Source organism: Brachycentrus maculatus, unplaced genomic scaffold (genome assembly GCF_059751285.1).
Source record: "Brachycentrus maculatus isolate JH-2025_06_01 unplaced genomic scaffold, ASM5975128v1 h1tg001964l, whole genome shotgun sequence".
Taxonomy (NCBI): domain Eukaryota; kingdom Metazoa; phylum Arthropoda; class Insecta; order Trichoptera; family Brachycentridae; genus Brachycentrus; species Brachycentrus maculatus.
Genome location: NW_028282520.1, coordinates 3,046 through 17,500, shown reverse-complemented (window position 1 = coordinate 17,500; position 14,455 = coordinate 3,046). Strand labels below are relative to the sequence as shown.

General features: G+C 30.4%; 1 protein-coding gene across 1 annotated transcript in view; it reads left to right on the top strand.

Moving 5' to 3' along the window:
- Positions 1 to 13,537, top strand: part of LOC148298484 (uncharacterized) — a 15,105-nt gene extending 1,568 nt beyond the window's left edge. The window contains exon 2 of the mRNA XM_088276844.1: positions 13,249 to 13,537. Coding sequence (XP_088132970.1) covers positions 13,249 to 13,537 — 289 coding nt within the window. The remainder of the gene's footprint in view (positions 1 to 13,248) is intronic.
- The last annotated feature ends 918 nt before the right edge of the window (positions 13,538 to 14,455 follow it).

Here is a 14,455-nt window from a genome sequence, read left to right as displayed (position 1 = left end):
AAAACATATTAGTTTCATTTTAATAAGCATGAATTGAATGGGAAGAATCTAGTATTTGAAACTGTTAAGGGTTTGCATTTCTTTGTATTTCTCAATGACTAATATTTTTTTTCCTCCTAAAAACTTTTTAAGTTAAGTTAATCAATTCAATCATATATTACATATGTTATGCAGAATATAATATACCAATAGAGGCAGTGAAAGAAATAGAATCCAGTAACTGAATGAATTAATTTATCTTTACCCCCTCTCACCGTATTCTGACAAAGTACAGTCATTAGTTGTAAAATATATTAATCTTTTATTATTGCTTTGAGATAAAAAGTAATTATTTTTTATTCTCATTTAAAGTATGTCGCATAAATTAGATATATATGTACTTACACATATTTCAGTTAGTAACATGTTCCTAAGTATAGGTATACATAAAAAATACATGTATACAATGTATTTAGAGAAGTACATTTTAGAACAATCGCAATTATTACTGCCGTATTCTTTCGAGACCGACGTCCAAACTTTATTGAACAATACAAAACATCTGATTAAATATATGTGCATAAATCAATCAGTGGTATTTATTTTCTGACATTTATTTGAAGGTTGATGTATATTCAGAATAAACAGCATACAGCGTGGTACAATGAATGTGCAGTAATGTTATACCGAAATTATGTTAGGGTACCCGAAATTAATGTCGTTTTTAAATAAAAAATTACTGCATTCTCACTTTCTTTTTTATGACATTAATTACAATCCATATTTTTCTTCATTCTCTTTGACCTGGTAACATTAAATTCTTCTTCTTCTTCTTCTGCTTGGTGTTGGCCTTGTGGCCTGTTTTTAAGAGGAATTTGCCTCCTGCGCTGTGTGCGACCCATCATGACATATCGCTCACTCCTTTCAAGAACGTCATAAATAAAAAATAGTAAATTTTCAGTTTCGCATGTTTTCGGAATGCCCAGAAAATGTACTATATCCCAGTAAAATAGGCATATTTTTAACTTAATATTTACCCGCTACAGGGCAGAAAGTGTTGTTTTGCATTTTGAAGAAAATGTATTGGTTAATTATTTTTTAAATAAACTGAATATTTTTCAAATGGAGAAAAAAAAGTCAGGTTTTACCTAAAAAGATCTGTTGCACAGTAAAAAGTTCAATAAGTGGCTTGATATTTATTTTTAATACATTGTATTATATTTTTTAACTTTTAAAACGTTCTCCTGAAAAATCAAGTTTTTTGATTTATGACGTTCTTGAAAGGAGTGAGCGATATGTAATCGAATACAGAGCGGACATCGCAGCAACAACAAAATCGCTAAGAGTGTCAGAAATGAAAACTCTAAGGAGCATATCTGGCTAGAGTCTACGAGATAGAATAAGGAACACCAGGATAAGAGAAATATGTGAGATTGAAGATGTCGTTAGGTGGGGCAAGGCAACGAAGGAGACAATGGTATGCGCACGTGATAAGAATGGAACCATCCAGACTCCCCATATTGCACTGCACTTCCAACTCCAAGGACGACTCCCGGGCAGACCACCATAGAGATGGATTGACAACTGGGAATATCAAACTGCATAAAAAAAGTAATAATGGGTTTTGTCTCGAAATATTTATGCCCTAAATATCCATATCATCATAGCGTAATTTTTCCTTCTAAGAAATGTTGCGTTGAGCGAAACATGTGGTAGTCCTAAGGAACAATGTCGGGGAAGTATGGTAGATGTGTACAAATATTCCATCATTCCGACTGTTTCATTTCTTTATTTTTATTTTCGCCGCTTGCGGGCGGGCGTTATCATGTAGCAAATACATTCTTTCGATACGCCAAAGATTATTTTCATTTCGTTCCATAAAAGTTCAATTTATCACAATAAAGTTGACCATTAATTGTTTGTGCAGATTTGAGGACCTCGTAATAAATTATGGCTTTGAAATCCCACCAAAAATACAAAATTAAGATAACTCTTTTAAGTTAGTCGTGTAGAATACAGTTCACATTTAGAAGTGATGACATCATTTAAAAAGACGTTTCTGATCGCGTTTATAACAGCTCTTCGCACGTGGTCACTCGGTCACCGAGGTGCTCATCGCTTAGCGCATATGGCATCCAGCCCTCTCTCCAATTCCTCTAAAATTCCGTTGAACATCTGACCATGAATATCAGATTATGCTCGCTATTTTTTTGGTAGAATGAGCTGGATTGTTTTCAATTTCAGTAGCCAGTATACTGTCATGAACATTAGTATTTTCCACTTTCATTATACTGGGAAAATATTATACTAGCCCTGGGATACGCATAATCGTAATAACTACGACTAAAGTTCACTCGGTCCTTATTGTAAAAACTTTTAGATGAAATTTATAATGTGTGTATTTATAAAAAATCAAAATTTTACAATTATCTAAGAAATAATATATTTCATTAAAATATATTGTTTTTGCGAAAGATGCTTTACTCAACAACAACAAAAATATACTTTTCACAATACATATGTCAAATAATATCATTTTTAGGGTAAAAGTTTTTTTCTTACAGATTTTTTTTTTAATATTGAGCAATACGTAAAATAAATTGTGCTCAAAAGCATTTATGTTATCATAATAATAGCACACAAACAAAACAAATATTACTGGTTTTTTTTCATTTCACAATAACTTTCTGATTTTTTATTTGAATAATCATCAGATTATAATGAAAATAAGATAAATTGTTAAATAATTATCATGAAAAACGAACCTTTTATTTTTCATTTTTGTTTGTTTTTTTTCCATATCGTATCGTACCAAGGTATCGATAACGATATAATTTACGTTATTTAATTAACAGAATACTAAACATTTTTTATTACTGACATTTCTTGATAAAACTGCATTTTATATAATAAAATTTATACGGTATAGTTTTTTTCCAAATTTATTTGATAGTGTCCGGTGTTCGTCGTTACTAACCTAACCTAACCTAACCTAACTAGTCTGACGATTTCGGTAATGACGAAACCTTGACGAAGTCTAAACGATGCCCTGCCGATACATCTTGGATATAATAATTTTTAAATTATAATTAATATAATAGTTTTTATTGTATTTGTATATGTGTTATGTAAATATTAATAAAATAAATAAATACTATCACAATAAATAATATCGTACCAGGGATCGGGATGATTTCGTTGCATTTGCTCAGACGATAACACAATTTACTATGTTGATAAGGAGAATTTGACCTCTCTTGAGACTTAATAAATGTCTCAATGATTATTAATTAAACTTTGATAGTTATACATAAGCCATATTTATAACATTTGTTCTCATTTTAAATCAGTCACTTTCGATTCACCGTGAGCGAACAACAGTTTTAAATGTTTTCCGGTATTTAGATTTGTTATGATATTAAACGTATTCATTGTTTAATTACGTTAATAAACTAATTATAATTTTGATGTTTAAGTCCAAAGTTATGTTATAAATTTCTAGTGTTTGGTTAGAAAAATACATCTGTTTTAAAAATGTCTAAAAATAACTTTAGTAATCCTGGTCCATCGACTGAACGAACGCCCCTCATTATTAGACATTTTGCGTGAGTATTGGTATTTTATAAGCAAGAAAAAAAAATCATTAATATCAATTATTTTTAGGTGAATAAAATTTAACATCGATTTTTTTTCAAACAAATTTAGTTAGTTGAAATTTGTAAAAATATCTTCTTCTTCCATACGCCAAAATTGAGAACAAACCCGGAAACATTATTTTACATCCATATTGTATTGTTTGTTTATTAAGGTATAAAGGGTAACAAACACACATAAGTCCTTCTATATATGTACAAGAATTATATCTGTGTCAATTCGTGATTGAGTTGACTTTGATGAAGTTAGGTCTAATCCGGTCTAATCTACTCATAAAATAGTGACTTATTTTATGAGTAGTGATGAATGAATGGCTTTGAATGAGTGGCACCGTCACCATCCCTTTTGTAAAAATACACCATTTTTAAGGGTACTATCTGCGAATCACTTATACTAAGCAGTAATATTTTTCTAGCTACCGTGATGATGGTCCCGGGTTCGTTTCCCAGGGGGGGGGGGATGAAAAGAAATATTAGTGATTTTACACTCTAATAAGTATTTAATATTACCCTGGACTGGTCCCTGAAGCGCAGGAGTGATCACCTTGCCTTCACATAAGTAACGATTAAGATAACACTGCCTCAATACAATTCTCAGTGCCCTATGCACCATAGGGTACGGACAGGTGTTAGAAGAAGAACATTTAACAGCAACAAGAAACTGAATATGTTTTTTAAGGCCATTTTTAACCGTAAATGCATTTTGCCCAAATAGAGTCAAAATCTAGGTAAAATAATTTAAAAAAAAATTCAGTTCAAATCCCTTTATATTTGTAATTAATTCGGAGCCAAAATCTCCTTAAGTACTAAATTTCAAATTATTCTCCAGACAACATTAACAGACTGGAGAATTATTTTGCAACTAATATGTACCTACTCTTTTAAAACAGAAACTAATGATCTCAACGCACAGGTATGTAAAATATATTCGGTGTTATGTCATTTCATCGTTTAAAGGAGAGTTAAACAATTATTTATGTAGCTGACTTATAGCGACGTCACATCTACACTGCACACATGGTAGCTAATCGCGTCTCCGACTTGGCTAACGTCTGCATTTTCCACGAATGCGCTGTTCTCTGTAGCGCGCCGTGACGTCGCGCGTCGCGTCCACCGCGAGAACTCAGCTCGCCGCGCCATGTGGATGAGCTTGATCTCTGAACTTTAAGCGCTGAAAGATTAGTCACGCGCTCTAGATACTTCATTATTTGTGGCTGCAACAAAATACTTATAAATCGAAACAAAACACTCATTAACACGTTTCTAACAAATCCATATTGAGTAAGAATCAATCTATATCGGATATTTATATATATATATATATATATATATATATATATATATATATATATATATATATATATATATTATATATATATATATATATATATATATATATATATATATATATATATATATATATATATATATATATATATATATATATATATATATATATATATATATATATATATATATATATATATATATATATATATATATATATATATATATATATATATATATATATATATATATATATATATATATATATATATATATATATATATATATATATATATATATATATATATATATATATATATATATATATATATATATATATATATATTTATATATATATATATATATGTATATATATATATATATATATATATATATATATATATATATATATATATATGTATATATATATATATATATATATATATATATATATATATATATATATATATATATATTATATTTATATATATATATATATATATATATATATATATATATATAAATATATATATATATATATATATATATATATATATATATATATATATATATATATATATATATATATATATATATATATATATATATATTTATATATATAAAGTGCAGTGTCCGCCTCCACAGTGTAGAAGTATGTGGGTTTGGCTACCGTGTTGGAGATTCCGGTTTCGATTCTCGGGAAGGTTAAAATAAATGCAGGTGAAAAAAAACCCTGGACTGGACACCTTTCTTTCGTGTATTTAACGATTAATAAAACACCGCGTCGGGATGACTACATCAATGTAGCATAGGGCACTAGCCATATGCTACATTGGAAAATATATACGCAAAAAAATAATTAAATCTCTTATTAAAATCTGTAATTTCTAATAAAATGGACAACCATTTTGCTTCGCAAGGTTACATGAGAATTGCGTTCGGATTAGGGACATAAATAATCACATGTTTCGTCGCGCATTTGTACATGGGCACATGTGCAGCTAAATTGAAAATCGACCAAATGCTTTTGCTCTTTATGTACTTTGCGTCCTTCACATCTTTTAAGTTGACCTTATCAAAATATAATAATAAAAACCAGCGTGTTTTAATAAAACAAGTATATAATAAATCTTTTTTTTTCTTTTCTGTGCTAGGGCAACAACAGAAATGTAATGGATTTTTAGAAGTTACGCACACACTGGCATTAAGTCACAAGAATGTTTAAATTCCAAATGGCGATTCCTTGTTTATAATATTCCTTATTAAAATATATTTGTTTTAACAAGTATATTTTAATTAGTTTAAGTATCTAATCGTCGATTTAATTAATGTACAGAATGTAAAATAATTATAAGAGCAGTGACTTTTAAACATTTTAATAATAATAAAAAATCACATGCCCAAAAACTCTTTCGATTAAAAAACGTTTATCCTAGATACAGTATGGGTTACGGGAATACAAATATTAGGAGAATTATATATTTTTTTACAACATTTCGAGTGTGTTGTAAATAAATTACTTGGTCAAATTAAAAGGTAAAATACATTAATAATCACGTTTTCAAGCGTTTCTCAAGTATGTGATTATAATACCCCATACTTACGAGTTTGATCAATATATCTAGATGTTTCAACATTTTTAGTAGTTTGATTGTCAATCATGTGTAGAATTGGTGAATGTTACACGTGTGCAAAGTGATCACTTAACCAAACCTATGCCGGTCATAAGCCCTGTAAATGCTGAGGCTTCCATATTCTTCCTCATGTCGAAAAATGAGATGTCAAATTAATGAAATTATAAATTTGTTTACTTGTTGATTTCATGTGCGTAAACTGCCTTAATTCAAATAGCATTATGTGCCTTCTTACGCTCAATAATTTAATGAGATTGTTTATCAAGCAATCAATTGAGAGAAATCACGGGACCACGACGGTCATGGCTGATAATAAATGAAATATTGACTGTTTATTGATATGCGGGTTGTGAGTTACGACAAGTACGAGCCAAACTGACGACTATCAATTCACTTCGATTATTTTCATGACAAAATAATGTGCAACAATATTTAAACACATTTGATCGAATTCGTTATGGCACCACCGCGATGCGTGCGTTGATCTTTTCACTAACTCAGATGGTCGCCGTACCTACATACTTAGTCACATATATATAGCCACTTTTTTTAAATGTACTACAAAATACTTTTTCATACATTGAAGTGAATTTCTAAGTAACATCTGTGATTGAATGAAAATTTTTAAATATTTCTAGTCACACATTCACAGTAACTCTTAGATAAATACACGTACTAGCTTATCTTTATAACCACAATGATGCTATTATATATTTGATTTGGTTTAAAATGTGTTATCAAAAACCAGGAAAGTGTCGCATTCAAACCGATTTAAAAGTATACGAGAGTGAACGAGATAGTTAGTAAAGTTAACCCTGAAATTTGCCTAGAAACTAAAATGACATCTGCACAATCTCACCGCACACTTACATAGTTGTTTGTGGTCGGATGTACGTGTATTATATTAAATAAATTAATCGAGTTTATCAAATAAACCGACTGTGTGAATAATTATTTATCGGAAAGGACATTTCTAGACTACCGCCGAATTAAATGTTTTCAAGCCATTTACAGAAGCGGTCCCGTAGTATCGCGGCCATCTCTGGATGTACCAAAGCTCAATTACCGACTATTTCATACCGTGGATTCCATTCTAACATATTATATTTCTATTCACCTACATATAATAAGGAATGCCCTATCAATATAACATTTTTATTTTATAAAAATTTTACAAATATTTTCAAAGACTTACGCGACACGTTTTTTGTCATTTATTTTATTGAATGATTTTTGCGAAAGTTTTGCCCCAGACTACAGGACTCTTTAAAATGTACCTTAATACAGGACTATCGTAAAAGTTCTTCTACACATTTAACAAGAGTCTTCTTGTGTAATTTTTAATTTGTTTTTTTAATATATACGCCTTAAATGTTTGTTTGTAATGTATATATTAATTATTGAATAAATTGAATAAATTGAAATTGAATTGAAAAAAAATATACAACGATAAGAAAAACTCACATTTTACCAAAAACATTTACTAAAAACACTTAAAAATTAGTGCAACACGTTTTTAAAAACTTTATATAAAATACGAACATAAAATATCGGTTAATTTTTTTTTAATGTGTACTAGTCAATAAATTCTTTACATGTGTTGACTCGGTGCTCCCGTGCAGAGATTGCGTTTCCGTCATTTATTTTACGAACGTCTCGTAATTGAGGGTTAGATAGGTATTAAAAACTAGTAGAATAATATAAATAATATATTTTTTTGTAAATCCTCGATTTAAGAGATGTATTAATAATATTATGCTCAATAATATTTCAGATTGTCAAATAATGACCTTTCTGCATAAGAACGTTCGATTATACGCCCATCACCTATTTGGTGTGCAAACATCGACTGCTATAATTGATTACAACATATATGTATATAATATGGAAATTATAACGAGCATGTAGATTTATTTTGACCCTCCCGAATCGAACCTGGAGCCTCCAGCACGGTAGAAAACTCGCTTACCGCTACACTACGGAGGCGTACAAAATTATGGTTGGTGTGTAACTATGTATATCGTGTACGTTATTCTGATAAATTGCGGGTCAATGGAGGAAGCGAATGTTTCAGGGATAGTGTTTGCAACTCCTTCCTAGTACTGAGACCAATAACTAAATAACTTCATTAATTGATTCGACAGTCACTTTGTAGTAAAATCTATCCATTTTTAATTTAAGATTAATTAGTAAATACCGCTATTTCTTGAAATTTTTGTGACACGTGTTATAACATCATTTTCAAACAAAAAAATATGCGGAATGCATCGAAACACGAGTCACAATAGATTTTTAAAAAGTGGATTTACTAAGAAAAACTCAAATTAAAAACTAAATAACTATAAATTATAACGGCAAAATTTAAGCGGAGGGCTGATCACCAATCCTTCATTTGTTAACGATCAAGATAACACTGCGTTTATGATGCAGTGCCGTACGCACCATCGGGTGAAGATGAGAGTTTGATAGCGGCAAAAAATATGGCACTGCGATTGAAGGGTAGCTCACACTAGGACTAACATGACCTTTGATATATTCAAAAATAAATTTAAATTTTTTTTATTTTTATGGACATGTCCCGCTGACAGCGATAGGGACAAAGTAATTACATAGGTACTTTACTTTACTAAAAATGTCGTTATATGCGTCATCTCTTATATTTATTTATTTAAAATGCACGTATGTTCCTACATACTATAAGTATGTACATTTCATAAACCTTGACGGGTTTATTTCTTAGAACTAAAATATTCAATACGATCGAATATTACGCGAAAAAAAACACATTTGTACACATTGTGTGGTATATAAATAAGTTCATGTGTTATTAAAAATGTGCGACCTTTCACAAACGATCCATTAATAATATTATTATCTACAAAGTCAAGTGTTTGATATATAATATATACGAGTAACACGTTGATACTAGAACTGAAAACTAACCGATATTTTACCTGCTCTTTAGATATTATATTCATATATTCCTAAACCAAATTTATCAATCAACCGTTATTTTCTATTTTATCATATTTAAGGATATAAATAATATAAGTTATAATATATATATATATATATATATATATATATATATATATATATATATATATATATATATATATATATATATATATATATATATATATATATATATATATATATATATATATATATATTTATATATACCATTATATATATATACCATTTCATATTTATATCTTCAATTATGTCATACTCGTATATGTAGTATATACGATAGCACGTTAAACTATTATGCTGGAATTGCCAGATTCGATTTTATTTATTGTCACCAATATATTAAAATCCATAAAAATTTATTGATCCCAATTTATTATAAGAATCACATTTGATGTAAATATCGTAATCGTACAGGAGAAAGTGACCAACTAACAAAACGTAAAATGTTCAGGAGGGCCATTTAAGTCACTTTTGCTTGGCAAGAAAATAAATATCAATGCAGTTAGTCATTTTCAACAAGTCCATATATTATACTTCCAAGTTTAAAATCCTTTGGGATTATTTTTTCAGGGCAATATTAAGCTAGTAAGATTTCAAACAGTCAATGATCACGTTTTTTGTAAAAAATGCACTTGGTCACTTTCTCCTGTATGACTACGATATGTTGATCATGGTAAAAAAAACATAATATTTTTAAACTATTAGATCACAAAGAGGAATTTCCAGTAATGGACACTTTATTTGAATTGACTTGATATTAAAAATTGGTATTTAACTTTTCGTTTTACCTTTATTTATTTCTTTTTAAAAGATGTTTTATTTGTCGTGTATAATAAAGACAAGAATTTTCATGCCAATTCATATGTATAGGCTATTTATTTCTTAATAAAGTAAGAATAACAATAATAATAAATACTGTTTCTTTGATGAACTTGAGAAGACATACAAGTATCTCCGAGGAAAGGGGCACCTCAAGGATAGAGCTAATAAAGAATCACTTTATTGGTTTCATTATCAAATTAGAAAAGTTCGATCTCTCTTTTAGGCCCCCTATACACGTTTGAACATGAAAGGCGAAAGTACATTGACGCCAACATTTGCGAGTGTCGGATGGACACGGGCGATCAAATAAAATTAAAATTAAAAATGACTTTTTAAATGAATTATTTTTCCTTTCGGTTTCAAATTACTTAATCACCCTAATCAGTATAAAACATTAAGTTGAGTATGACATATTTCTTGTTCTCAACATATTCGACTATTTGACATAAAAAAACTTAGTAAATACCACTATTTCTTAAAATCTACTGCGACACGTGTTTCGATGCATTCCGCATCATTTTCAAACACCGTATATGGTGCGGAATGCATCGAAACACGTGTCACAGTAGATTTTAAGAAATAGTGGTATTTACCATACAAAGTAAAACATTAATTAAAAATGTATAGATTTTACCACAAAGTGACTGCCGAATCAATTAATGAAATAAAGACCTTAGTCAATAAATAGTAAATACCGAGAAAAATTAACGAATATCACCCCAAACGGGTAACCGAAAAGTAACAGTAAACCATTTGTCACATCTCTAAGTCGATAGCTGGATTCTTCGGAAGGTCTCCTCGGGTTTCGGCTTTCCGAAAGATCTCCCGCCATTCCACTACTTCTTCTACACTCGAAGAAATGTTTAAGAATCCTGAAAACCTCAAAAAAGGTCTTTCAGTCGTCGACCTGACATTGGGTACCTTTTTGGGACAAATTTCGCACGAAAGCGCCAAGGAGTCAAAAACCGACACTGAACATGTCAGCAAACTTTTGTACCATCGCAATAATCATGATTGAATTTTGTATTTGAAATAAAGTTTTCTCGTCAATTTTATTTCCAAAATGTTCAATTCAATGAAAAGTTTTAGATTGAATCCCAAATTCTTAAAGCACATTTTTGAAAATATTATAAAATATTACAAAGTCTGCCTCCGTAGTGTAATTAATAGTCACTTCGCTCGGCTACCGTACTGGAGATCCCGGGTTCGATTCGCAGAGGTGGTCAAATAAATATAAATGATTTTATCACTCTAATATTTATTCAATATATTTATAAATATTAGAGTGATAGATATGTAGATCATCTACCCTTCATATGTTAGCGATCAAGATAACACTGCGTTCATATGATGCCATGCCTTATGCACAATCTGGGGGGGTTAAGGGTTCGAAGAAAAAAGTCCGTGGTAAAGTCCGTATAAATTCATTATGACGCTCCTGAAAAGTTTTTCAGACTGTTGACTCTTTAAGTGAACTGATGTATTGGCAATGAAAAACTATTATTTTTGTACGTCATAAATCAAAAATCGTCTATTTTCAGTTGTGCATGTTTTCGGAATGCCCAGAAAATGTACTATATCCCAGCAAAAGCTGCATATTTTGAACTTAATATTTACCCGCTACAGGGCAGAAAGTTTTGTATTTGCAGTTAGAAGAAAATGAATTGTTGAATTATTTTTTTGAATATACTAAATATTTTTCAAATTGAGAAAATACCTTCAGGTTTTACCTAAAAAGATCTGTTGCACAGTAAAAAGTTCAATAAGTGGCTTGATATTTATTTTTAATACATTGTATGATATTTTTAAACTTTAAAAACGTTCTCCTGAAAATCATGTTTTTTTTATTTATGATGTTCTTGAAAGGAGTGAGCGGTATGTATATTGGAAACTACAAACTATTCGAGTGTGAGTTAGGCTCAGTTTTTTCTCCCGAGCCAAAAATATTCGAGCGTAAATGGGTTCCTTTATGTGGTTAAACCGGCACGGAGGCCTCGGAATTTTGTTGACAAATTTAAATGCAAAATTTATGTTTATTTCTGACGCTTGTTTATGATTATGTATTGTACACATCAAAAACACATGTTGATTTTTCGTGTTATTCGTTGAATTTTTGTTTATACTCTAATTAGATCCGGCCGCTATAAATTCAATTTGAAATACAAAATATATTCATAAATACTTAACTTTTTTAAAATTATAAAGCGTTTTGAAGAATGTAGCCCAATCAGTATAATTATGTATTGATTGTTATTATTTTTAAAAAAAAAATTAAATAAACTTATCGCAATGTTATTTTGGTGACAAAAATTTGGGTATACTCAAAATGTTGTAAATAAAATAATTGGTCTAATTATAAGCTACATAAAATACCTATTCCAACATAGATGGCCGTTGTGAACTCACATGTTACGAGTTTGATCAAAATGGTATATCTAGAAGTTCCAATCATTGAGTAGTGTGGTTGTCAATCATGGGTATTATTGGTGAATGTCACACGTGAGTAAAGTGCTCACTTAACCTTTTATTTATTGTTTCGGCATTCACTTTGTGGTAAGACATGATAAAACTGTAAATGAAAAACACTTTTTTTTACCACTTAAGTTTATTCTAATATGACGACTAGTTTCGGAAGCCATGCTTCCATCTTCAGGTCTAATTATAAACTGATATCAGTTTATATTTAGACCTGAAGATGGAAGCATAACTTTCGAAACTAGTCGTCATAATAAAAAAACTCAAGTTGTAAAAAACAAATGTTTTTCTTTCACAATCTCACCTAACCTAGCTTATGACGGTCTTAAGTCCTGTAAATGCCCAGACTTCCATATTCTTCTTCTTCTATGTCGAGATGTCAAAAACTAATAGTAACGTTTATATTGTTTTATTTTTGTCAGAAATGAAACGAAATCCTTGGTGGATGTCCCCCAAATAACGGTGACTTCCCCGGCGAGTCGAGAGGGTGCGGGCGGCGGCAGGGAGGCGAGGGGCAAGTCCTTCCGCCAAGTGATGGCCGCCATGGTGGCCAACCTGGGCACCATCAACACGGGCCTGGTGTTCGGCTTCTCCGCTGTGGTGGTCCCGCAGTTGGAGGCGCCGGACTCCATCATCAAGATAGACGAGTACCAGGCGAGCTGGGTCGGTGAGTACAATGTATTGACATACTGGACAAGTCCGACTTCTTAGAAGCCCCCAATCAGAGAGTGATCTCAACTCGCTTAAGGGACAATATACGATAAATCGCAACTTAATTATCTTTAAACCCAGGTAACGTTTGATGTAATTGTTCTTTTTTTCTTCAAACACCGTTTTTGGACGAAAAAAAAAAGTTTTTCTTCGAAATAAATATATGGTTTTGAAAAAAGGTAAGGAGTTTCAAATATTTTATCAACATGTTTTCTTAAAAAAGTTTAATTCAAATATATATTTTTTTAAATCGTGCGCCAAGACGACGGCCGGTTTCTAGCACTGTCGATCGCATACTGATTGCGAGCTCCCCTTAATTGCTTCAGAATGACAATGTTGATTTTTTTATAAATATATTATCGTCGTTTTGTGCATTTACCTTTTCATCAAAATGATTTATTTGTGTGTCTCCCGCTTTTATAAGCTGCTAATCAGGAATTGCATCTTCACTTAGAATATTGTTTCAAGATGTTTGATCAAATATTGATGACATCATATATTCCAGTTAAAAGTTATTTTTGTACAAAATAAACGATTAAGAAGATCTTCGTCTCTAAATTCTATCCTCATCCGTTGAAAATCATTTGTATAAAAAAAATACATTTTTATAAATGTATAAGTACTTAAAATCGATGTCAACGCAACTCGATTCACGATTCTCGATAATGTAACGAATTTCCCAACGATAATAATTATAAATAAGGGTAAACTTTTGCACATTCTCTAACCTCAGCTTGACAGGTGATTTTAGATATCAGTGCGATATTGTTCTACTCCTTGAAAATGTCAAATGCATACGATACTTATGCTAAAAATTTAGAAAAATGATGACAAACCAAACAATCTAGGTCGCATCACGAAAATAATTTAACCAGTTATGTTATTTGATTTATTATTCATGCGTATTGTAATTAGTAT